The sequence below is a fragment of the Rhinolophus ferrumequinum genome, chromosome 7 (genome assembly GCF_004115265.2).
Source record: "Rhinolophus ferrumequinum isolate MPI-CBG mRhiFer1 chromosome 7, mRhiFer1_v1.p, whole genome shotgun sequence".
NCBI lineage: Eukaryota > Metazoa > Chordata > Mammalia > Chiroptera > Rhinolophidae > Rhinolophus > Rhinolophus ferrumequinum.
In genome coordinates this window covers 48077329-48104219 of record NC_046290.1, presented here as the reverse complement: position 1 = coordinate 48104219, position 26891 = coordinate 48077329, and the positions used below count along the sequence as shown (strand labels likewise).

General features: G+C 32.4%; 1 protein-coding gene across 2 annotated transcripts in view; it reads left to right on the top strand.

Moving 5' to 3' along the window:
• Positions 1-26891, top strand: part of CERT1 (ceramide transporter 1) — a 92659-nt gene that overhangs the window by 42677 nt on the left and 23091 nt on the right. For both annotated transcript variants that reach the window (XM_033110050.1, XM_033110051.1), the window contains 5 exons: positions 5044-5151; positions 5998-6136; positions 11159-11242; positions 20905-21062; positions 24045-24137. In XM_033110050.1, coding sequence (XP_032965941.1) covers positions 5044-5151; positions 5998-6136; positions 11159-11242; positions 20905-21062; positions 24045-24137 — 582 coding nt within the window. The remainder of the gene's footprint in view (positions 1-5043; positions 5152-5997; positions 6137-11158; positions 11243-20904; positions 21063-24044; positions 24138-26891) is intronic.

Sequence of the window (26891 nt, the reverse complement as noted above, 5' to 3'; positions counted from 1 at the left end):
CAAATATAATATGGTACAGTAATAGAGGGTAACAACAGCTGTCCCCGCTCTCGCCTTGATTCCCGACTTTCCTTTCTGGTACTTAAAGTTTAAGGCTTTGGATTCCATAATATAGCCTTATATCTACAGAGGGAAATTAGTAAACTACCAAGTCCTTCCTTTGTATCAAAAGCTAAGTTACAGAGTGTCAAATATAGCTTATTTAGAATCATCTTTTTTTATCACAGGTTGGAAGTTAATTTCTGTTTTTTGTTTGTTTGTTTGTTTACCGTGTTTCTTGCTGGGGAGTGTCATTAGGAAAAGAATAAGCTTTTCAAAAGCCAGGTGCTATTAAAAAAAGCCAATCCTTTTGCTATATTTTATACCACTGCTTGTGGGGTATAGATGAGCTGATGAACAGACTGCAGAATAATATATATATTTATCTCCCATATTATTAAACCAAACTGTAAAATTTAGCTGTGACTTTAATGGAGTTTTCAAATCAATTCTTAGGTATTTCTGGTGTTTTATTAAATTCATAACTTTGAACTATATGATTTAATTTACCATGCTTTTCATTTTTCTCAAAAAGTCGAGATACAGAGAGTACAGGTACATGTAAAGGAATTAGTCTAAAGGTTACTCTTAACCCTTTGACCAATAGTAACCTTTGTTTCAGCTTTCCAAGTAGTAGACTGCTACTTGAAAAATGCCACTGACCCCCTCTAGTGGCCAAAATATTGTGCATTTTTATTTTTTATTTAATTAAAAGGAATATTGTAACAAAGGGGTATGGTCTCATTACTGTAGTATTTAAAAGAAGTAAACCTTGTTCAATATAGGGCTTATTCGATAAGTGCTTCATTGAACCAAAATAGTTGAATTTTATATTTATGTAAAACATGTTCAGGAATACTGCTTACAAACTCACAAATTTGAGAAAGTTTTTTGCAAAGCAATTCATATGAGGGAACATAAAGTAGATATAGTGAAAGGGAAAAATATAGAGGGTGCCAACAAAATGTATACACATTTTAAGAAAGCAAAACTGTATTAAAATTATAATACTCAATATATACCAATAACAAAAGATGTATACAAGTCACATTTAACTTCTGCAGTTACAAGAGGTGCTCAAAGTGGTTACCATCAGCGTCCAGACACTTCTGATCACAGCGAACTGATTGAGCAACGTTGACCAAAGTGTCTACTTATATACATTTTCTTTGGCAGCCCCGGTATTCCTACAGTAATTGTATTTGAATTCTGTCTTACTAATTTTAGGTAGAATTTGGTGTTTTCAAAATACTATATGGTGTTTAAGTCTTGCATGAAGCAGGAAATTGAGAGGGTAGATTCATTTGGTTTTAAATTTCGAATTGTTTGGTAAATAAAATTTGCTTTCAATATAGCATTTTGATTGTAAATTTTGGGGTCATTTGTATTTAAATGGGCTATTGAGATTAATTTCTTTAGAAATGAATGACATATAGGTATCTAAGTTAATTTCTGAAGTACATTATATGTTTAATCTGCTACAGATACAGTCTTCTTATTTTTTATTCCATCTTTATGTATTTAAATCTAATGAAAAACTTCACTAAACTAGTACACCAATTAAAATGTCAAAATAGTACACTTAGAAAGTTAGCACTATTGTCAAAAATAATAAGAAACTACCATCAATAAAACAAAAAGGGATCCTACTGAATGGGAAAAGATATTTGCCAATGACATATCTGATAAGGGGTTAATATCACAAATTTAAAAAAAAAATTCAACTCAACTCCAAAAAAACAAACAACCCAATTAAAAAATGGGCAGAGGACATGGAGACATTTTTCTAAAAAGGACATACAAATGGCAAACAGACATATGAAAAAATGCTCAACCTCACTAACCATCAGAGAAATGCAAATAAAAACCACAATGAGATACCACCTCACCCCAGTCAAAATGGCTATCATCAATAAATCAACAAATAAGTGCTGGCGAGGATGTGGAGAAAAGGAAACCCTTGTGCACTGTTGGTGGAATTGCAGATTGGTGCAGCCACTATGGAAACAGTATGGAGGTATCTCAAAAATCTGAAAATGGAACTACCTTATGATCCAATGATTCCACTCCTAGGTATCTATCCGGAGAAATCCAAAAAAAATTATGCACTCCTATGTTTATCGCAGCACTATACACAATAGCCAAGACATGGAAACAACCGAAATGCCCATCGGTAGATGACTGGATTAAGAAACTGTGGTACATTTATACAATGGAGTATTACGCAGCCATAAAGAAGAAAGAAATCTTACCATTTGCAACAATATGGATGGACCTAGACAACATTATGTTAAGTGAAATAAGTCAGACAGAGAAAGACAAATACCGTATGATCTCACTTACATGTGGAATCTAAAGAAGCGAATAAGTGAATGAACTAATCAGAAACAGTTTTGGAGACATAGAGGAAAAACTGAGGGTTGCTAGATGGGGGAGGTGGGGATAAGGGAGAAGATGAGGGGATTAGAAAGCAGTCAGTAACCACAAGATGGCCACGGGGTTATGAAAGTTAATTTGGGGAATGTAATCAATAATGTAAAGATTTTGTAGGGTATCCGATGGACACTTGTCTCATTAGGGAGACCACCTCAGGGATGATGTAGATGCCTGATCACTGCAGTGTACACCTGAAGCTGAACAATAATGAATGTCAACTACAAATTTATATATATATATGTATGTATGTATGTATGTATGTATGTATGTATATACTTACAAGAAGCGGAGTACAGCATTAGGAATAGAGACAGTGGAAATGTAGTGGCTGTGTGCGATGTCAGAGGGATAGTGGATGTGGGAAGAGGGGTTGACATAGTGTGAGGGATATAAATGATAAATGTCTAAGTATTACTTTGTTTTATGCACCTGAAACTAATAAAATAAAATAAAAATATAAGAAACTAAAGCTATTTTAGGTAAAGAACGTAGCTCAGTATGTTTGTTCCAGGACATTATTTGATAGACAGTCTTATTTCTTATAAATTACATGATAGTTGTAATTAGAATTCTCTTTTGGTGGGATTCTGTTATATTGAAACAAGCTTACCTTTTTCTCTATATATGTACTTTGTTGAGATACAATTTAACATTCTTAAAATGTATCTATTTTGATTGGACAGTTGAGTTTTGACAATTATACCCTGTGCTTCACAGTTTTTTTGTAGTCAGTGCCCCTGCTGCACCCTGGCCTGCTTTCTTTTGTCATAGAATAGTTTTGCCTTTTTAAAAATTAAAAACATCAATTTTCTTGAGGTGTAATTTACATACAATAAAGTACCTGGCTTTACCCTTACATTAATAGTTTTCCTGGTACCAAAATACTTATTTTGCATCATCATAAAGACATTGCTTTGCTTTGAGATGTGGAGTGGTGTATAGTGGTGTAAGTCTTAGAGAAGAGCTGTGATTCCACATAAAGTTTACATGTAACTTGTTAGTAAATTCACAGTTAAGATATTGCAATACCTTTTATAGATAGAATATTTTATAACCAACATCATTAAAGTATGACAATTTCACTTTGACTATTTGTTGACCTGTATATACTGGAAGTTTGAATTTTAAGAGACTGCTTGTTTTCACATGGATGAATTTCTAGTGTCTGCCTGAAGATACTCATTTCTTTTTCATGAGTTGTTTTGCTACTTTGGTTATGGGTTCCTTCTCCTCTTTCCATGTACTAATTTTCTCCTCCTCTCCCTTTTTCTTGGAATATTAAACTTAAGTTAAATGAAGTGATACTGAACTGGAAAAATGTTTTGAACTAGTGTTTACATAAAAATAATAGCAAAATTTTATTTATTAATTAAATCAGTATAAATGCTTGATATTCTTGTACCTAAAAGAACATTGTCCAATGAGAATAATACATGGGTAAACCAATTTCTATATAGGAAATATAATGGATTTTCAGGAACCAGAGCATAGAAAATGTAAAATGTCAGTGGAAATGTTTTCTGCAGTATATTGTACTTAACTTTAATGATTCTTAATCTTGAAAATCAAGTGACCTAAAAAACTTATAACTGCTGCTACTAGGTGTGATACCAAAAATGATTAAATGTTATTTTAACATTTAAGTTTAATGACTAGGACTAAAATTATGCACAGTGCTTAAAAAAATACAACAATAGAAAGTAATCAGATATCCAGAAAAAAAGAACAGTAGAAAGTAATCAGAGATCCTGACACCTGAGCCAGTGTCATGTTGTACTTAGAAGTTGTTTTTTCAAATATTCAATTCCTTTGTCTATTTTATTGGTACTGCATTTATCTTAGGGATGGTGGAATATAAAATTGATGCTCTGATGAGTACCAACCCCATTAAAATTAGACAAAAGTATTATTACACTACTAAGTCTACTTATACCCTATTATCCAACAGTTCAGTTTTTTTCCATGGCGTGATTACTGAACAGACTGGCAAAATTGAGAACTGTTTTTGTGACATGAACCGTCGAGGTGGCTACAAAAATTAAAATGATAGTCTTCTTCCAGAAGGTCCAAGTCCAGTAGTAATTTAAAAATGTAAATGTAATCATTGAGTGATAAATGCCATAATCATGGAATGTTAAAAATGTTGAGAATACAGGCACAAATTGCCTGGTATAATAGGAAAGGCTTAATTGAGACAATGGTAAGATAGTATTGGAAATAGTACTACAAAGAAATAGTACAGGAAGTTTTCCTCTTACTACTTTTTTTGCCCTTGTTCTATCCAACTTTTATAACAACCTTGTTATATTATAGGAAAACTTTTGTTTTCTCTTAAGTATTTTCTCCAGTTTTATTGAGATGTATTTAACATATAACGTACTTAAGGTAATAAATATATATGTATATATACATAATGAATATATATATATACACACACATATATAGTGAAATGATTACGACAATAAGTTTAGTTAATGTCCATCATCTCACATAGTTACAGTTTTATTCTTATGATGATTAGGTATTTTTTATTTAATTTTTTTTCATGTAGTTTACTTTACTTTTTAGACTGAATCTGGTTATGGATCTGAGTGCAGCTTGCGTCGACATGGCTCAATGGTGTCACTGGTATCTGGAGCAAGTGGCTATTCTGCAACATCCACTTCTTCATTCAAGGTTTGTGGTTGGGAATGCTTTAAGTTAAGGCAACATAAGTTGAATTTAATACAGAATGTTGTGAACAGAACTTATTTGATAGTTTTTTTGGAAAAGCTTTTCTACAATGTAATTTATTTGAAGGTGTTACAGAATAGTTTTTTAAGGGGTGAAATGCATGACTCATACATATAGAAAATTAACACGTCAGGGATTTTATTTCATTCATTAATAGATAAGATGTAAAGAAAATAATTGGTTCAAAGGAGAACCTGAAGAATGCCAAAATGCTTTTGCTAATATATACAAAAACTGGTCAGTATCCACAGATTAGTAACTAGCGTATCACGACTAGACCCAAGTTCATTTGCATATCTATGGACAAGAATCATTTATATTGCTCTAAGTTTTCTACTACTTAAAGAATTATGAAATAGCTCAAATAAAATGAAATCAGATACTTCTATATGATTAGACAACACCCTCTCCCAAAGGTTTCTAGATGCTAGAGGTTCCATAGATGACTCTCACCATTCTTTTGTAAGGATACCCAGTAATATTTTTACCCATTTCAAAGTCTTTCACAGTGTTTCTCCACAATGTCAATAATTTGAAAATAGTAAATGTTACATTAGTAAATTGTCAGGCTTATTTGTTGTTCTCTTATTTCCTTTAGGCTTATCACTAGCCATGTTAAGTCAATTTTAACAGGAGTATTACATTAAGCTTGGTAGCTCTCCCCATCGCATGGCCCTCATTAGTAAGATGTAGACTTTAAAAGCTGATGAAATATCCTAGGACTAAATAAATTCAAGTTTTGTTAACTTGGATTACATCCCCCCACCCACCCCTTTTTGTGTTTTGCAGAAAGGTCACAGTTTACGTGAGAAATTGGCTGAAATGGAAACCTTTAGAGATATCCTATGTAGACAAGTTGATACTCTGCAGAAGTTCTTTGATGCCTGTGCTGATGTTGTCTCCAAGGATGAACTTCAAAGGGATAAAGGTTAATTAGGCTATTACCACTATTTTTACTTGGAGAATGAATGGATTTAAAGCCTCTTGATCTTAAAGGGTAATGTCTTTAACTGATAAAGGTAATTATAGTCACTTTTGCTGCAAACCCCCAATGTAACAGATTTCAGTGTCCATATAACTGTGTACTTTAGTAACATCTTAATTAGTCTGATCACTCATACCAGATTCCACTGAAGATTTTTTAAATTATTTTTAAACTATTTTATTGAAAGATATAATATCTGTCATCTTGATAATATGGGGCATTTTACATGGTTATGTCTAATAAATTTGCCCCATGATGAGTCTTAGAGACAAGCATAGGTTTATGTTAAATTCTCCATTCTGGAATCAGTTGATCTCTTTCCCCCTCTGTCTTTTTCCTCTCCTCCCTTCTTTCTCTTTTCACCTTTCTCTCCCTCTCCCATCACTCTCCCTTCCTCGGCCTTTCTTACATGGAAGAAGAAAATAATAGTAAACCTACATATACATTTACAAATAGTTTTTAATGATTTTTTTTTAAGAAAGATATCTTCAGTTAACTTACTTTTAGTGTGTGTTTTCAACTTTTCCTTTGTTACTGCTAAAGAGATTACTGATGTCAACATCTGTTCTTCAGTTTTTCTCTTACTTGCTCTGAAGGCAGAAGTGAACTACTCACAGAATTATTACTAAATAGCACTAAGTTTATTCCTTGTGTAACTAGGTTGCTTGATATTGTTTCATCTCTTGGTTTTATTAAGTGTATTTGATCTGAATTCAAATTCTTTCTGTCTTCTCTGTTCTTTGTTCCCTTTTTCTGTGTTCTTTGGGATTCAGTATTTTTTTTATAACTCCGTTTTTTTAATCTCCTTTGTTTGCTTTTTAGTTATAACTCTTATTTTAGTGGCTGCTTTAGGGTTTATAATATGCACATTTACCTTATCACAGTCTACCTTCAAGTAATAAACCACTTCAAGTAATATATCACAAATACTTTTCACTAACCCTTTTGGATATTGTTTTCTGAAATCATTTCAGATAGTTCTTTCCCTGACCTCCATATTTCCCTCACTTGTATGTGCTGTCAGTACTCTACCGAATACTCGAAAGAACTTTCTGTCAATCTCCAGGGTTCTCGCTCTATATAGCGCTCTCTTCAGTACTCTGCCTTTGTCTCTCTGGACTCTCAGCTCCATTTCTTCATCCAAGAGAGAGGACTGGACACCTCCTGGGCTCCTCCTTACTCTACAGCTTGGAAACTCTACCAAGGCAATAAGTTGGACAATCACAGGGCTTCATTTGTTCCTAGATACTTCAGGATCACTTTGTTGCCTAATATCCACTGTCTTGAAAAATCATTTCATTTGTCCAGTTTTTTGTTTTCATGCTAGAGGGTAAATTCAGTTCTTCACTCTATCTTGGCCAGAAGAAGCCCACATTCTTCTTAAAATTTAGACAAAATTAACTAGTCTTGAAGTTCTTTATATTTGATACACTTTAAGTTTTTGGTTCTTTAACACTTAATGTTTATTTCTCTAAAAATAAAAGCAGTTGAACTTCTATTTCTCCTTCATTTATTAAAAATGTATATAATAGTTCATTGGAATTCACAAGGATTGGTCCCAGCTGATACCATAATCTGCATAAGCTCAAGTCCCTTATATAGAATGGTGTAGTATTTGCATGTAACATACATACATCTTCCCAAATGCTTTAAATCATCATCTCTAGATTACTTATAATACCTAATACAATATTAATGCTATGTAAATAGTTGTTATAATGTATTGTTTGGGGAGTAATGACAAGAAAAAAAGTCTGTACATATTTAGTACAGACACAGCCATCATAGGCCTTACTTATGTAGTACATGTCAGCAATAACATAACGTTGTTTTACTTTAATATTTTTAATTCACGGATAGTTGAATCCATGGATGAGGCACCCACAATACAGATGGCTGACTGTAAATACCCTTTTTATCAAATTAAACAGGAAACATCAGCTTCATTTCCTTACAAATATCCCTTTAAACAAAAACAAGATATATACAGTTGGATTCCTTGTTTATTTTTAAATGGCCCATATCAATAGCATATAGCATTTGAAAGACAGAAGTGATAGTGGAAGGAGTAAAAGTTGGGATGCAATTATAACCATGTTGTATAGAAAATTTGAGTAAGGATTTTAAATACTATTCATGTTTGAATAAATAACAGTGATAGACTAATGCACCAGTTTGCTAGGGCTGCCATCATGAAGTACCATAAACTGGGTGGCTAAAACAACAAAAATGTATTTTCTCACAGTTCTGGAGGCCAGAAGTCAGATCAAGTATTGGCGAGGTTGGTTTCTTCTGAGGGCCATGAGGGAAGGATCTGTTCTAGGCCTTTCTCCTTGGCTTGTGGATGTCCTTCTTTCCCCTGTGTCTTTATATTGTCTTCTGTAACTGTCTGTTTCCAAGTTTCTTTCTCTTATAAGGACTCTGGTCCTGTTGGATTAGGGCCCACCCTAATGACCTCATTTTAACTTGAGTACCTTTTTGAAGAACCTGTCTCCAAATACAGTCACATTCTGAAATACAGGGGAATTAGGACTTTGACTTATGAATTTGGTAAGTGAGGGACACAATTCAGCCCATAACAATTAATTTTTCTGTAAATGCTGTTTTAAGAAATATTGATGTTTTAAGAATATATGCTGAGTAAAGATGAAGTAATGACAAGGACCTTAGTTTTCTACTTTGACTGTAGATTACAGTTGCTGATCTGAGTCTAAGGATTTCTATAGGTGCATTTTCATTAGTTATCAAAACTAAGTCTGTGACATATAGAATTTTAAGAATCACTGTTTTTCATTAAGTGTGTCATTGAAATGGTAATAGGAAACTCTCATTTTAGGTGATTATATAGGTTTTAGGTTTTCATATAAAATGTTTTGTCAGAATTGTTAGTAAGGCAATCTTAACCTGACCACCACTTCCACACATACTTCGTAAGATTAATTAACCCTTTAAGATTTAGTCACTCGGGGATTACAGAAGTAGAAGGCATTATCTTTAATCTAAACATACTGCCTGATTTTAAAATAGGACATACATACGACGTTAAAGGAAAGGTTCTTCTAATCTTGCTCTTCTATTCATTGTCAGTTTGATGACTTGAAGCAGATTAACGTTTCTCCATATCTGTTTCCTCAACTATAAAATGGATGTTATATCCAGTATATACAGTTGTGAGAATTAAATTAGACTGTATACGGTAACACTGTGCTTATCAGTAAATACATACATACATACATACACGTATACATACATAAAAGCTGCTATTATTAGTGTAGTTAGTTTGCAGGGTTAAGGAAAGCAGGAATGTGCTAGATCCAGAGGTGGAATTCAGCATAACAGACGTGAGTGTTGGTGAGGGACACTGGTCTGATGGAGACGGAGGGTTTACATTAGCATAGTGGTTTCAGTCCGTGTAATATTATCACTTAAAGGCGCTTCAGGGATGGACAAGGAGTACTTGGCTGGGACAGGAAGGGGGAAGGCCACTCTTTTAGCCAGAGCAGCTCTTGTTTTCATCAGTTTTACATACTGAGCATTGGGCTAAAATAAAAGGTTGAAAATCCGTATTTGGTGGTACTAGGCTATTGGATGGTTAGGGATATGAAAGTGAATCTTTAGTAATTCAAAGTAGATACTAATGAGATGAGTGAAGTGCAAACCTTTCTATATTTAAGAGCAGTTAATCCGAGTAATATTGAGTCAAGGTTAGAATCTTGTCTGATTATGAATACTGATTTAAAAACAGAGGAGTGTGCTGTGTTAATGAATTTCTTAGAATTGACCATATTCGCAAATGATTGATGAGACAATGAAGGTGCACAGAATCTGGGAATCTGATTAATCTTGGATGAAGGTGTCTGCAGAGGCTTCAAAATGGTTATTCGAGTCTGTAGGAATGATGGACTTAGAAAAGTGTCTGTTAGACATTGATATCAGTTAGCTGGGTAGAAATGAATAGCAGGTGTTAGTAGATAATAGTAGCTTATGATTTGAAAAAGTTGTTATAGATGAGTAGCAAAATTTTCAAGTGATGAAAAAATGAAATAGTCCAGTAATTAGGAAATGGCAGTACAGAAAAAAGGTATTTTCCATGGTGATTCCTACCATTTAGTCAAGGAAGGGAATAAGGATTAGGAGTTGGCTTTGCATCCGTTGGAGAGACAGCTAAAGTAGATGATATGTTCTTTGTAGAGTCAAATTACCCCTGAGGTAAAGACATATAGGCAAGAAGTATGACATTTAGAATGAAGAGTCATTCTGTAGAAACAGAGTTCCTCAAAAGATAATAAAATTAAGAAGCCATAAAAAAACTTGATAGAAAGCAGAGAATAAGGTTGGAGGCTGAGGTTTAGAAATCTGCATTAAGAATGGATAAATAGTGCAGAGGACTAAAGTATGTTAGGCAGTAGAAAAAGAGATGGTACACAGAACAGAGGTATACAGAAAGAGAGAACACAGGAGATTTTTTTTTTTTCTGGAATTGGGTTAAAAGGGATGTCTAAACACAGACACACTGGGATTAATGAAAATTGATATCACATCTGTAGGCCTTATTTTCCCTGCATATTCAGAAATGGTAAATTTCAGAATTCTCAGAAGCAATCTAAGGTATGCTCTGCATGGAAATTATCCCCTACAGTCCTGTTCAGCCCTTCTAGGCCTCTGGTAGAATTATGAAATTGCCCCAACATAGGTAGGAAGAGACAAGAAGACTAAAAGACAAAATAATTCATATCTTAATACCATACCTTACACGAATAAGAGTGGGTACAGTTTTTATAACAATGTATTAAAGACATGCTATAGCATATTTTTTGGGCATACCTTGATAACCCCTGAAAATACAAAGATGGGTGAGATCTGTACTGACAGAATCCAGGGTATATTGATTTAGTTAAGCATAAGAATAAACTGCTTAATTTCTATTTCCTTTCATCCTAACATCCTTAAATATATTTTATTTAGTGGTAGAAGATGATGAAGATGACTTTCCTACAACACGTTCTGATGGAGACTTTTTGCATAACACCAATGGCAATAAGGAAAAGTGTAAGTAGTACATTTCTGCCTCTTGGCTGGATAAAATACGCTTTCTAAAATTATATAATAACTAACTATATAACAAAAATAATTATCTAATTGAGTAATTTTTAAAAAGCTGTTGAACTGCTGGAAATGGAATTTCTTCTGGAAAAGGCATGTAGGTAAAATACACATTCTGACATTAAATAATAATGGTTGCTAATTATGTAACAAAGACTCATTCTAAATTCCAGACGTTGGCCTACTTATTTCAGCAGTAGTTACGAGAATAACTTTCTAGAACTGAAAAAGTTTATTTCTTAGGGGGGTAGCACTGTAATAGAACTCAACTGTTTCTTTAGAATATATTTCTTTCTGTTTAATGTTCTTTTTGCACTCCACTTGAAAAACAGTGTTGAAAAGTATGTTATATAAACAGTGTTAAAGGAAAATTATTGAACTAGCTCTAGTTTCACAGCATGGTTGTTTATAGAGCAAGGAACAAAGCAGTTTGTTTCATATACCAGTTTATTATTTGTTGCTCTATTTAGAATGGCTAACTCGTTAAATAAAATTGTGAATTGTTCATTAGAAACCTGTGATTGGTGACAAAATGAATGAAACTGAAGGACATGATGCTAAGAGAAATAAGCTAAAGACAAATACTGCATGGCATCACTTGTATGTGGCATTTTAAAACAAAACCAAACAAATTAGAAACCTGTGATTAATAGTCAGTGCTTCTGGTTTGACATGTCCTAAGAAAAAGCTGGAGTGGATTCCTAAAATTTTTTAAATTTACAAATAAGCCTTTGTGGAAAAAAATAAGTTAATCTAATTGTTATTTTTGCTGCACTTATGAAAGAATATGAAGTAAAATCCGTGACTGTGGCATATTTTCAAACAATTTTTTAAAACTTATATGCATGGAAATAATCTGTTTCAGAAATGGGAGTTTCCATTATTGATAGTAAAATTTAATGCTTTTCTCCCCCATCTTTTCCTTCTTTGCTCTTCTTGTTTCTTATTTTCACATGGCTCTCTACTTTTTTCCTTATAACCTACACCTCTCCAAGTTTGCACTAGCTTCTTAGTTCAAAGTTGTACTTATAACTTGGGACTGAAATGTTGAATCTTACCCAGATTTATATATCTTTATGGAATTAAAGACTTATTTGGGGGAAGTTCTTTTTGTTACATTTTAATTTCACAATGAATAATCTTCTTTAATAGAAACAAATATTTCAAAAAATATTTTATTTGAATATTGGAGAAATTATTGAATGAAATTGGAAAATTTACAGGTCCAATCTTCCATTCCACATATACTCAGCTACCACACCTACATTCCTCAAAAGAGAATGGAAGCTTATTTTCTGTAGAAATTGAACTGGAGAGTTCTAGATTCAGAAATACCTGGCACAGCAAAATATAGGTTTATTGGCCTATCAATAAAATTTACACACTGATTATTGAAATCTAAGAGTCTCACTATTCTTATCGCCAAGAACTCTGGGAGCCAGGGACTATGAAAGTTTACATACTGAAAGATGCAATCCCCAGCTCCCTCTTCTTACTCTGTTTCCAGAATACCTATCAACCAGACATGTATTTTCTGGTACAGAATTAGAAGGTAAATCTGGAGACACTGAATGGACACAGAGAAAGAAGACCTATAAATAGAGATTTTCAAGGGTCCACCATGAAAGAGCTGTCTTACTACCAGATCATCCTTTGAAGTCCACTAGTTTAAAAGCCTTGCTGGTATACACGGTGTTTCTAGTACCTAACTCTTAAAGGTGAATAGTTAGCCAGATATCCAGACATTTGAGAAAAGCCTCTAACATCTCTTTTTTTGAAGAGACTCGAAACCAAGCATTGCAAGACAGGGTTGTTACTGTCATTTAGAAAAATATCCTATACAAGATGTCTCCATAATTTTTTAAATCATGAGTCATGTTTTAAGTACACTTGTAGAATTCACTGTCTAAAAAATTCCTTTCTTAGTGTTGGTAGAAATTAACTCTTGTTAATCACCATAGATAGAAAGTAACTTCCTATGCCTAACATCTAAAAATAAGTTAGTCCGAATTATTGTATATAACCTGTTAATGTAAGCAAAACATGTAGTCTTTAATTCTGGTACAACTTGTGTTAGGTAGTCTATGATTAGAGTGTGTCACTCATCTCTCAAATACTCACAGGATCTTAGTGCTAGATCTTAGTGGCATCTTCAAAAAATTGTAGTGAGTCTCACCACTAGGGCTATCATTAAAATTAGGTTTACATGACATACTGTGATAGTGAGTATGTTAAAGTTTTAAAAATTTAGAACTAGCTTGTCAACCTGCTACTAAACAGTAACTATTATAAGAATAGGGTTGGGGTGAGGGTAGTGAAGACTAGAGCAAGAGTAAAACTTCCAGAGATTCCAAGCTGAGAAAAAAGGCAATTAAAGTAATTTGAAGATTAGATCAGAGAAGACATTTTTGAATAAGAAAATACCTTTCTTAGTTAAAAACTTCAAAAGTTCTAGATCATGGTAAAAGGACTGTTTACCTCTCACAAAGTTCTTATTTACCTCTAATGTAAATTTTCTTCTGTTATTATATTTTATACCATTTAAATTTATATTTCTAGAGAAAGAAGGGGAGATTTTATGGTGATAAAAGGGTCAATCCATCCAAACGCTATAATAATTACACACATAGTTGCATGTAACACAGAGTCCCAAAGTACATCAAGCAAAAACTGACAAATTGAAGAGAAAAAAAGACAATGAAAATTCAGTAGTAATAATTTGAGACTTCAATACTCAACTTTCAGTAATGGATAGAATAAAAAGATAACTAGGAAATAAAATACTTGAATAGTATAAACAAACAGACCTAGTAGACATCTACATAACACTCCACCCAACAATATGTATTTTTCTCAATTGCACATGAAACTGCCTTCAGGATAGACCTTATGCTTGGCCATAAAACAAGCTTTGATTAATTTAAAAGTACTGAAATCATACAAAATATGTCCTGCAACCACAATGGACTGAAATTAGAAATCAATAACAGATTTGCAAAATTCACAAATATGTAGAAATTAACACACTCGTAGATAACCAGTGGGTCAAAGAAGAAATCACAAAGGAAATTAGAAAATACTGTGAGGTGAATGAAAGCAGAAATACAACACACCAAAATTTATGGGCTGCAGCTAAAGCAATACTTAGAAATTTGTAGCTAGATCACCTTTATTATAAAATAAAGAATCAAAAAACAATACAAAAAATCAATGAAATTACAAGTTAGTTCTTTGAAAAGATCAAACTGATAAACTTTTAACTAAACGATCAAGAAAAAAAAAACAGAAGACTCAAATTACTAAAATCAGAAATGAAAGGCGGGACATTCCTACTGACTTTATAGAAACCAAAAGGGTTATAGGGGAATGCTATGAACAAATGGATGCCAGCAAATTTGATAACTTAAATGAAATGGATGAAAGTCCTAAAACTATTGAAACTGATTCAAGAAGACATAATAAGTACGGTTAGTAATAAAGAAAAGCCCAGGTTCAGATGGCTTCACAGGTGAATTCTACCAAACATTTAAAGACGAATTAATACCAGTCCTTCACAAATTCTTTCCAGAAATAGCATAGGAGGCAAGTTTTACCTTGATACCAAAACCAGACAAGATATCACAAGAAAAGACAACTACAGTTCAGTATCTCTTATGAATATGCATACAGATCCTTAATAAAGTACTGGCAAACTGAATCTAACAACATGTAAAAAAGATTATACACTATCATCAGATGGGATTTATCCCAGAATGAAAGGTTAGTTTAACATTCGAAAATCAATTAATGTAATAATCGTATCAACAGAATACAGGTCAAACCAGTTATCATCTCTGTAGATGCTGAAGATGATCTGACAGACTATAATGCCCTTCATGACAAGACGTAGGAATGGACACCCTAATAAAAAGTATCAATGAAAACCCACAGTTAACATCACACTTAATGGTAAAAGATTGAATGCTTTCCCCCTAAGGTCAGGAACAAGACAAGCATGTCCATTCCTGCCAACTGTTCGTATACTAGCAATGAACAATAAAATAAAATTAAGTAACCAATTTCAGTTATAGTGGCATCAGGGGTTAAGTACTTATGAATAAATTTAATGAAAGAAGCTCAAATTTTATACTCTGAAGTCTATATAGCATTATGAAAATATTAAAGAAGACCTAAGTAAACATAAAGATATCCCATGTTCATGGATCAGAAGACTGAATATTGTTAAGAATTCAGCATTTCCCAAATTGACCTATATAGATTCAGTGCAGTCCTAACCAACCAAAATCCCAGGTAGGTTTTTTGCAGACATGGACAAGCTGATCCTTAAACTCATATGGAAATGCAGATGACCCAGAATACCTTAAAATGGTCTTGAAAAAAACAAAGTAGGAGGACTCACACTTCTGATTTCATAACTTACTACGAAAGCAACAGTGAAGTGTGGTACTGTCATAACAAGAGACATACAGATCAGTGGAATAGAAGTGAGAGTACAGAAATAAAGCACAATAAATCAGTTTTTCACAAGAGTGCCAGACAATTCCATGAGGAAAAATAGTCTTTTCAACAAGTAATACTGGGCAGCTGGATGTCCATATGGAAAAAAATGAAGTTGAACCCCTACTTCACACCAAATACAAAATTAAAATGAATCAAAGAGCTAAAACTATAAAGATCTTAGAAGAAGTATAGAAGTAAATCTTAATGACCTTGGGTAAGGCAAAGCCTTATATATGAAAACAAAAGTAGAAGTGAAAAAGAAAAACATAGATTAATTGACCTTTATCAAAATCAAAAACTTCTTGTGCTTCAAAGAGCACTATCGAAAAAAACTGAAAAGATAACCCATGAAATGGGAGAAAACATTTGCCAATTATACTCATATATCTGATAAAGAATTTTTATCTAAAATATATAAAGAACGCTCACAAATCTATAATAGACCAATACATCAATTTAAAAATGGGCAAATTATCTAAATAGACATTTCTCCAAAGATATACAAAAGCCAGTAAGCACATGAAAAGGTCCTCAGCATCATTCGCCATCAGGAAAATGCAAATCAAAACCACAATGAGATAACACTCACACCTATTAGGCTAGCTGTAATCAAAAAGAGAAATAACAATAACAAGTATTGGTGAGGATGTGGAGAAATTAGAACACTTTCATACACTACTGGTGAGAATGTAAAATTGTGCAGCTGCTTTGAAAAATAGCCTTGGCAGTTCCTCAACAGGTTAAACATAGAGTTACGATTTGACCCAGCAATTCATGTTTTCATTCAGGAGAAATGAAAACATACATCCATGTAAAAACTTGTATATGAATGTTCATTGCAGCATTATTCATAGCAATCAAAAAGTGGAAATAACCCAAACTGTTCATCTACTAATGAATAGAAATGTGATACAACCATGCAGTGGAGCATTTTTTGGCCATGTAAAGAATAATGTACTGATAACCTGCTATAACATGGATGGACCTTGAAAATACGCTAAGTGGGAGAAGCCAGTCACAAAAGACCACTTATTTTCATTTATATGAAATATTCAGAGGCAAATCATAGAGGCAGAAAACAGATTAGTGGTTGTCTAGGGCTGGAGGTGGGGATAGGATTGGGGAAGATGGGAAGTAGCTGTGCATGGGATTTTTAGGGATGGTTCCTCAAAACGTTTTAACGTTGATTGTGGTGATGCTTGTACAACTCTATGAATATACTAAAAACCCATATATAATTGTACTTGTCAAATGAATCAATTTTATGGTATGTGAATTATATCCCAATAAAGCTGTTACTTATAGATTAAAAAAAATGTGATTTAATACTGTTAGATTTTTGGCCTTGGTTTAGATTTAACCAATCTAAAGTAAAAAAATCCCTCTTTTTAAATCTGTATTTCTTATGATTAAATTGTATTAAATGTTGAAGATGACCACTTACGGATTTTTGTATTTATTAATTTTCCAGTTCCCATTTAACTATATTTCTAACTATGTTTTCTGACCAATTCTCTAAATCTATTCCTGTTTTGTAAGTAATATACAAGAGCATTTTGTCATGTCACCTACTATATAAAATAATAAGTTATTAACTAATTTATCAAATCAAGGTATACTCTTAATGAAAACCCCTGAGAGGAAATTCAGTGTTAACATTACTCAAGGAGACATGAGGACTATCCTGCCCTTTTCTGCCACCTAGTTTGGGTGCACGTGCTCATATGTTAATTGTCTAAAAAAAGAATTTGGACCATAAATTGCTTTTCATCCCCTTTTAGCTCTCAGATTTTTCTTGTGAGAATATTTTTAATTTAGTTTTTTAGCCAATTATATCTTATATTAGAATAATTGTCAGTAATGGACTGGTAGTTCCAAACCAAGTGATTGTTGACCTTAGTATAACTGATATCAGAGTCATAATCTTTAGCCACGTTTCTTCTTTATCATAGTAAACAGGAGAGGAGATATTGAAATAAAATTGCCGTCCTGTGTGTTCAGAAGGACGTGTCCACTATTTTTTTTCTGCTCCTGTACACATAGGGGCATGTATGTACACACATTTGGAATAATTCATGTACAGAAAGGAAAAACTCACCACAGAAACGGGTTTCCCCCCTTAGATTGCCTACTATTCAAAATACTGTGTTTGAAAGTCTTAATGAAATGAAGAGATTACAAATCTCTTGGCTTCTGTCAGCATTTGTTTTTATATTTGACTTGTTAATGTTAGCTTACAGGTTCCTTGATTGAGTGTTAGTACCTTTAAAAGATTTTTGAAGTACATCAAGTCAGAGGTCAATTAAAAGAAATGTAAATCTGAAGGACAATCTTTGGAACCTAAGTACTTACAATCTAGATTTAGACATTATTTTGTAATTTATTCAATTTCTGCCCTTCTTATGCATGGTTGCACTCTCATATTTTCAACTTTTTTTTACTACAGTGTTATCATCTCCCCAGAGATAACTAAAGCATGTCATCTTGTCTCTTTAAGATAGTCTTTCCTTGTTTTCAGCTGAGACATTTAGATAAGTATGCTCATCTAAAATTATCAAGTACTTTGGGATTTTGCTTAAGGTTTTCCATCAGGATCAATATAGTTTTAAAATATAAGGTATAAAAGACTTGGAGCAAAAATCAAAATAACCAATACTTAGAGTAGCCCAATGGATGATAAACTAAGATGCGGTTTTGTCTTCATGAATTTGTTTCCTAACAGATGTAACATGAGAGAAATTTATTTCAGAGACCATACTATGTGTGAGACACTAAACACATGTTGAAAATAGCAGCTGTTTGAAAGCTCAAAAATCTGTTACATAAGCCCTGTATTCTGAAAAGGATTTCAGGTGGCTGCTTCCAAAAGTAGTAAATGCAGTAGACTTTTTTCAGACATTTATTGTTGCTTTTTTATCTCCTACTAACTCTTAAGTCTGTAAGTTAGCAAACATTTAGCCGGGAGGACCCATTATTACAGTTGTACACTTTCTCTTATATAGGACACAGATGACTTAATTTCTAAGTTGATTAATAAAAACAGTAGTTTATAAATAAACCTACAATCTTGGTAAGCTTAATAGAAAATACAGAAGTTACAATGATAGAAAGGAATTTCAGAAAATAAAAGTTTTTAACAGCTTTATTCAGATATAATTAACATACAATACACTGTACACATTGAAGTATACAGCTTGGTAAGTTTTGATGTTATCATGATGTTATCACCAGAATCAAAATCGTTACCATGTCTATCACCCTCAAAAGTTTCCTCCATCCCCTTTGTCATCCCTTCTCCCCCTCTCCAAATAACCCCTGATCTCATTTCTGTTACTATAGATTTGTTTGCATTTTCTAGAATTTAATATAAATGGACTTATACAGTTTGTGTGGGTTTTGAGATTCATCATTGTTATCATATGTATTAGTGTTCAATTTCTTTTCAGTGCTGAGTAGTATTCCTTTGTGTTGATAACACCACAATTTGTGTATCTGCTCACCTGTTGGTGGACATTTGATTTGTTTATAGTTTTTGGCTATTACAAATAATGCTGCTGTGAACATTCATGTACAAGTCTTTTTATGGGCATATATTTTATTTATTTGAGGTAAATACTTAGGAGTGGAATGGCTAAATCATGTGGCAGGAGTATGTTTAACTTTTATAAAAACTGCCAAACTGTATTTCACCAGTCATATATGAGAGTCCCAGTTTCTCCAAATCCCAACGACCAACCCTTGGAATGGTCAGTCTTATGAAATTTTAGTCTTCTAATAGGTGTATAGTGGTATCTCACTATGGTTTTTAATTTGCATTTCCCTGGTAATTAATGATATTGAGCATCTTTGCATGTGCTTACTTGCCATTTATATCCCTTTGGTGAAGTGCATATTCAAATCTTTTGTCCAATTTTTTTATTGGGTTATATATTTTCTTATTTTTGAGTTTGGGAATTACAATATACTGTATTCTATATTGTAGCATAGAATATACTATATAGAATATTCTTTATTAATATCCTATATTAATACATAGTATATATAAAGGATACAAGTTCTTTATCAGACATATGCTTCACAAAGATTTACTCCCAATGTGTGGCTTGTCTCTTCACTCTTTCAAAAAAAATTTTTTTAAGAATAGAAATCATATATTTAAGGTGTACAACATGATGATTTGGTATACATAGTAAAATGATTACTGTGGTTAAACTAACATCATCTCCTCACATAGTTACCATTTTTTTGTGTGTGATAAGAGCATCTGAAATCTGTGTTAGCAAATTTCTAGTATTCAGTACAGTATTATTAACTATAGTCATCATGCTGTATATTGATAGGTCTCTAGACTTACTCATCCCACATAATTGCAACTTTCATTCTTTTAACCATGCCTTCAGGAGCAGAAATTCTAAATTTTGATGCAGTTTATTATTTGTTCTTTTATGGATTGTACCTTAGCTGTCATAGCTACATATGAGTTTTTAAAGTTGAAAGTATTATTTATAAGAGTTCTATTGCAGTGGTTTCTTACTAGCTAATAGTATAAGATGTCATGTTCTCTTGTTTGCATCTTATGAGTTTTAAGATTTTTCATTTCATTCAAAGGCTTACTTACTCTAATTTATATTATAAAATGTAAACATAAGAACTATTTAATGTGAACATTGGTCCTGGACTTAAATTTGAACATTTATTTAAAATTTTTATATTGTCTTACTCAATTTTGCAATTTATCTTCAGATATTTTTTAAATTCTAGGTTTCTCAAAATGTAATGTAGTTCTTGCCATAAATAGGTCCTTCTCGAAGCTGTCAGAGTATTACTGTTATTACTCCTCCTAGCACATTATTCACTGGGTACAGCACAGCAAATAGATCTCAGGAAATGGAATCCAGAAAAAAGGACTTGAAAGTGCATCTAGTGCTACAAGCTTCTTTGCTCATAGGTTATGGATGGAAATTTTTAAATGTTGGTCAACAGGAGGGAAATTATATTCAAATGGCAGCTCTGACTTACTAATTTTCTGAACATTTTCTAATATTAAGTTGTGGTGAAGAATTATTTTTTCATCAGAAAGATTTTCAGTGGATAACTTTCTTTTTCAGTATTTCCACAGGTAACACCGAAAGGAATTAATGGTATAGACTTCAAAGGAGAAGCAATAACTTTTAAAGCAACTACTGCTGGAATCCTCGCTACACTTTCTCATTGTATTGAACTAATGGTAAAACGTGAGGACAACTGGCAAAAGAGAATGGATAAGGTAAGATGGCATTTTCTTCCTTTTAAAAAATAATCAGATTTTATTAAGTTTTATATGTGGATTGAATATTTAAACCAAGCTGACTTCTTATGGCATTAATATAATAGAAGTAGGAGGTGTTACTACTCCTCTGAAACTTTGTGGGCATCTTAAACTCATTTTCCTAATGAGATTTACCACTTAAGTATTCAGTTACTGTACAGTATGCATTCTTGATAGATTTTAATATAAAAATGTTTGGAATATTAATAGTAATGCTTGGGAATAGAAGTGATGTGCCATTTAACATTACCTAGCTTTATTGTGTGATACATGAAACTGCATTTAAGTTATATGAACTAACTTAAACACCAGTTTATAAAGTTAAGTGTTAACTTATTGCATTCATACATGGTGCTGTTCATTGAACATTTGCTTCCTGTTCACCTTTTCTGACCTTTGTTTAAACTGCAGTACTGATTATAATATTACAATATGAGTCTTTAGTTTCTAGTGTGAAGTATGGCTTAGTAGAATTTGAAGAATTTGTTTAGTAGGAAAACTTCTGTTTATTATTCAACATCTGTAAAATAGTAAAATGTTAGAACCGAAACATACATTGGAGAATTTAATTCTAGTCCAGTGCCATCATTTTATAGAATGAACTGAGGCCCAAAGACTTGTCCAGAAGTATTAAGTAGCATAGTTAGAAGAATTTTACTCTCTCCTATATTTCAGCTCTGCATACTAGGCCAGACATCAGTCAGAATCTTCTCATTCATAAGTGAGGCATATTGCTTAAAGGTCTTATCAGTTTGAGCAGGACACTAAAGAAAGCAATATCTTCACTCATGTAATGGCAGAATGGACATAGGATTTGAATATCACTTTGTGTTTAAGAAGGTCCCTGTGTTTAGAAAAAAAGAGAATTGTTCAGAATTCTCAAGTGCAGGTAACAGTAAGCCCTATTACCTAGCAATATGTATTCTTTGAAAACAGGCAATAAAAACATTCATTTAAGGTACAAACATTTCATTATTGTTCTAGAGTCGAACTATATTCAAAGATTTCAGCTCTATAACAGTATGTATCAAATTGAATTTTTAGAAGATTCCCTGTGCACACAAAAAAGTAATGTATTGAGAAAACAGGAAAACCCCTTAAATCTATTAGACTGATGGTTCAGGAGAATCCTTCAGCTCATCCCAACTAGCTTATTTAAAAATTTTTGTCTTTAGTCTTTTTATCCTTCACTAAGGGACCATCATCATCTGTGATATCTAACCACACTGAAAAATTTCTATTCATTTAAGATATTTGCTTATATTAATAGACTCACATGTGTGTAATTTCCACATGCTTTTTCACTTCCCCCTAAGTCTTTTTAATATTACTGTGCTGTGTGTTTTTGCTCCAAAAGACACATTAGTGCTGATTGTTCGGCTAGGTCTTACTTTCAGTGAAACACGGTACATACAGTGAAATGCACCAATCTTAAGTGTACTGCTTGATGATTTTTGTATATTTATATATGCCCCTGTAACCACCACTCAGATCAAGATACAGAATTTCTATAGCACCCCAAAAAGTTCCCTCATTCCCCTGCCTAATCATACCACCACCTTAAAAGGTGACCACAGTTCCAACTTACAGGATCACAGATTAGTTTTGTCTGTTCTTGGACATCATATAAATGGAATCATACAGTGTATATACTCGGTCTTTTTCCCCCCTCAACAGTGATTGTGAGATTCATTCATGTTGTTGCATTTAGTGGTAGTTTATTCTTTTTTATTATTGTATAGTATTTCCTTGTATGACTTCAATTTGATTATCTCTTTTTCCTGTTGATGGACATTTAGGTTTTTATATTTGGCTATTGTGAATAAAGCTGCTGTGAACATTCTTGTACATGTCTTATACATATGCACTCATTTCTCTGGGCACATACCTAGGAATACATTTGTTGATTCATGGGGCATATGCTTAGCTTTAGCGGATATTGGCAAATAATTTTCTAAAGTGATTATATCAGTTTCAACTCACACCAGCAATAGATAAGAATTCCAGTTGCTCTTCATCCTTGACAACAATTGGTACTGTCAGTTTTTTATGTGTGTTTATTTTGTTTTATTTTTTAATTTTTAGCCATTCTGACAGGTCTGTAGTCCCATTTTCTATTGAGTATACAAAAAGCACTTAATCTTTGGATTAATGAACTAATTCATTGATTTGCACTAGTTTTATTTCAAACAGGGTATTTAGAAATGGTTAGCTTTGTATGAGTTCAATGTAGACTTTTTAGCCCTTAAATATTTAAGGTAAGGCATTTGAATTAAGCCATTCAGTTCTTTACAAGATTGTTGGACTTTAGTATCACATTTGATGCAGTGCAGCCCATTGTAGAAATAAGTTTGAGATTGGCCAGCCTTTTTCTTTTAAGTGTTCACCTTGGGTCTTTTAACCTTTTAAAATTGAAGACAGTGTCTATAAAAGGAGAGGGTTAAAGTAGAAGTCTAAGCTCTTTTTCAGCTCTAAAATAGTTTTAAGCAGTAGTAGGAAAGTATAAAAAATGTATCTTAGAATGTATTTTAGCATTCATTGATTCCATTTATTGAATTATTTTCTTCCTGGCATCCATTACATTTCTTTCTTTATAACAAAATAAATATTGCTTTTATTGGGGGAAAATAAACACATGAATATATTGTAGGCATTTCTCTGGTACTAATTTATCTTTTTGAACATGTAGCTACTTTAATAATGACTTAATCCATTTAAATACATAATCTACCTATTAGGTGATCTTAATGGTTATTAAAATGGTAGCTTGTGTGTAGTGTGTATCCTAGAAAAAAAGTGTTTTCTTGGGCACAATACTCATTTTTCATAGGAGTGGAGTTATTCTTTGGCCAAATCGTAAAATTTTGAAATGCTGGTGAAATGCAGAGAAAATCCCCACTTCAAATGATAAATTTTTCATTTGCTTTCTTTTAAAAATAGGAAGCTGAAAAAAAAAGAAGACTAGAGGAAGCATACAAAAATGCTATGACAGAACTTAAGAAAAAATCCCACTTTGGAGGACCAGATTATGAGGTATGAAGTTTTGATGTTGGAAAGAGACACATAGGCCATATTTGTCACAAAAGTGATAATTTTTAAATAATACTTTTTAACCTTTAAATATTCTAAATATATAATTCTTCAATATTTATTTTAATTAAATATGTATTCCATAATATATAAAGGCTAGGCTTACTCTAAAATAGATTTTTTTTCAGTGCCTATAAAGTTTAGTATAGGCGTTAAAAGGCACATTATTAGACCTGTCCACTTTATAAGACAAGTTATTATCTCACCTGTGAGGATGATAACTTTTAATGTTATCTTCTAACTAATTTTTTTTTTAAATAAAAGCAACCAGTGGAGGAAAAACCTGAGTACTTAATACAGACAAAAGATTTTAGTCCATGCTATATATTGTGAGATCGTATCCACAGCAGAGCAGGAACTGTTCTGATTGCCTTGCCTTTATGTTTGAAAATGTGTGAAACCAACTTCTTTCCCTTTTTGTTTATTTGTTAAGCAATTAATAAAATCTTCCTCTCCATACACACACACACATATTAAAATTTATAAACTATTTTTCTACCTTATTTCTTTAGAGGAAAAAAAGTGTAAGAAATATATCTGGAAATTGTCATTAACATTGTTGGTATTCCTGAAAAGAACATTTTTTTAAATGGAGTAGCAAGGAGTATTATTAAGACAGAAGTAAGATGATAAAAGTTATAATTAGATTATTTTTAAGAAAATAGAAGAAAAATTTATTGTCATTTTTATTCTATAAAGGGGTAAAAAAGAGCTATTGACTATTTTTATGTTGGAATTGATTGAGGAAAAAAGCTGCTGTTTTGACTATTTTTAATGTTGGAATTAAGGAAAAGTAAAGAGCTGATATTGATTGAATATTTTTTTGTGATGGACTTGATTTCTAACTGGAAATCCATAATGATAAGACTTGAGCTATAATATTTTAAAATCATTAAACTGTCAGTTCATTCCTTCTGGAATGTAAAAAACTATGTAATTAGCTATTCTCTGCATTTTTAAAAAAAAAAAATTACCAAAATACAAGCTATTTTGATTTTTGTTCTGAAGCTAAGCAGATTGTTTTGCCATTTTAGGTTTATTTGAGGGTAAGATTTCGTTCTTCTTTATGGCTGAGTAATACTCCATTGTATAAATGTACCACAGTTTCTTAATCCAGTTATCTACCAATGGTCATTTCGGTTGTTTCCATATCTTGTCTATTGTGAATAGCGCTGCAATAAACGTAGGGGTGCATATGGATGGACCTAGAGAACATTATTCCAAGTGAAATAAGTCAGATGGAGCAAGACAAATACCATATGATCTCACTTATATGTGGAATCTAAAGAACAGAATAAATAAGCAAACTAAACATAGATAGTCTTAGAGATATAGAGAAAAAACTGATGGTTGCTAGATGGAAGTGGGGTGGGAATGAGGGAGAAGGTGAGGGGATTAGAAAGCACAAATCAGTAGCCACAGTATTGCCACGGGGATATGAAACAATTTGGAGAATATGATCAATAATGTTGTAAAGATTTTGTAAGGTGTCAGGTGGCCACTTGTCTTATTAGGGAGACCAATTCATGGACGATGTAGATGCCTGACCACTGTGCTGTATACCTGAAGCTGAAGCTGAATAATATTGAATTCAGCTATATATAATATATAATTTAATATATGTTGAATATATATAAGTCAACTATAATTTAATATATATAAAGTCACGAGATGTGGAGTACAGTGTAAGGAATAGAGTCAGTGGAATTGTAACAGCTGTATACGATGTCAGAGGGGTAGTAGATTGGGGGAGGGGGATTATCACTTTGTGAGGGATATAAATGTCTAACTATTACATAGTTTCGTATACCTGAAACTAATTTTAAAAAAAGAAAGAAAGGTTTATTTGGGGGATACTATTGACTTTTAAAAATTACATTATTTTTTTCATATTATAAATAAAATAGATATTTATTATAACAAATTATAGAAAATACAAAAAGCCCATGTTTTTAATTTAACAATATATGCTACCAATTTATTTCCTACCAGCAACATGTGAGTATAACTGTATACTTATCTCCATTTCTGTCAACATAGATTTCTTTCAGAGGGCAAGAGCAGGGTGGAGGGGGGAAGGGCCTTGTGTTAGGTTATATGTGTTTACTAGATTCAAATCCAAAAACACAAAAAATTGCTTAATTGATGTGACTTAGCCTTTCTTAAAAAATGTTTATTGATCATTTGTCTTCTTTAATGACTTGTACATGTCCCTTGACATTTTTCTTATTAGGATTTTGGGGTTTTTTTCCCCCTGTTGATTTAGATGTGTAGGATTAGCTTTTTCATTTTTCAATTATTTTTCAATTATAAAAGGAAGCTTTTATAGTTTTTAAAAAGTGTTTTGATGGTTTTGCCATATAAAAGTTTTATACTTTCATGTAATTAATCCCTCAGTCTTTTGATATACTTATCTCTACATTTTGTATCATGCTTAAAAAAGCATTCTCTACTTTGAATAATTATTTGTATTTTCTGTTTATTTTTTAATGGCCTTTTCTAAATATATTGTTAATATATCTGGATTTTTAAAAATTATCATATAATGTAGGAATCTTTTATTCTAGTGGTGTTGAACAAGCCATCCTTTTCTACTCATTTGAAATGTACCACCCTCTTTTAATGAAGAAAATGGTTGAGGGTAGTTCAGCCTTTTTCTCACCAACTCCTTGTGGTATCAAGTTAAATATACAATTC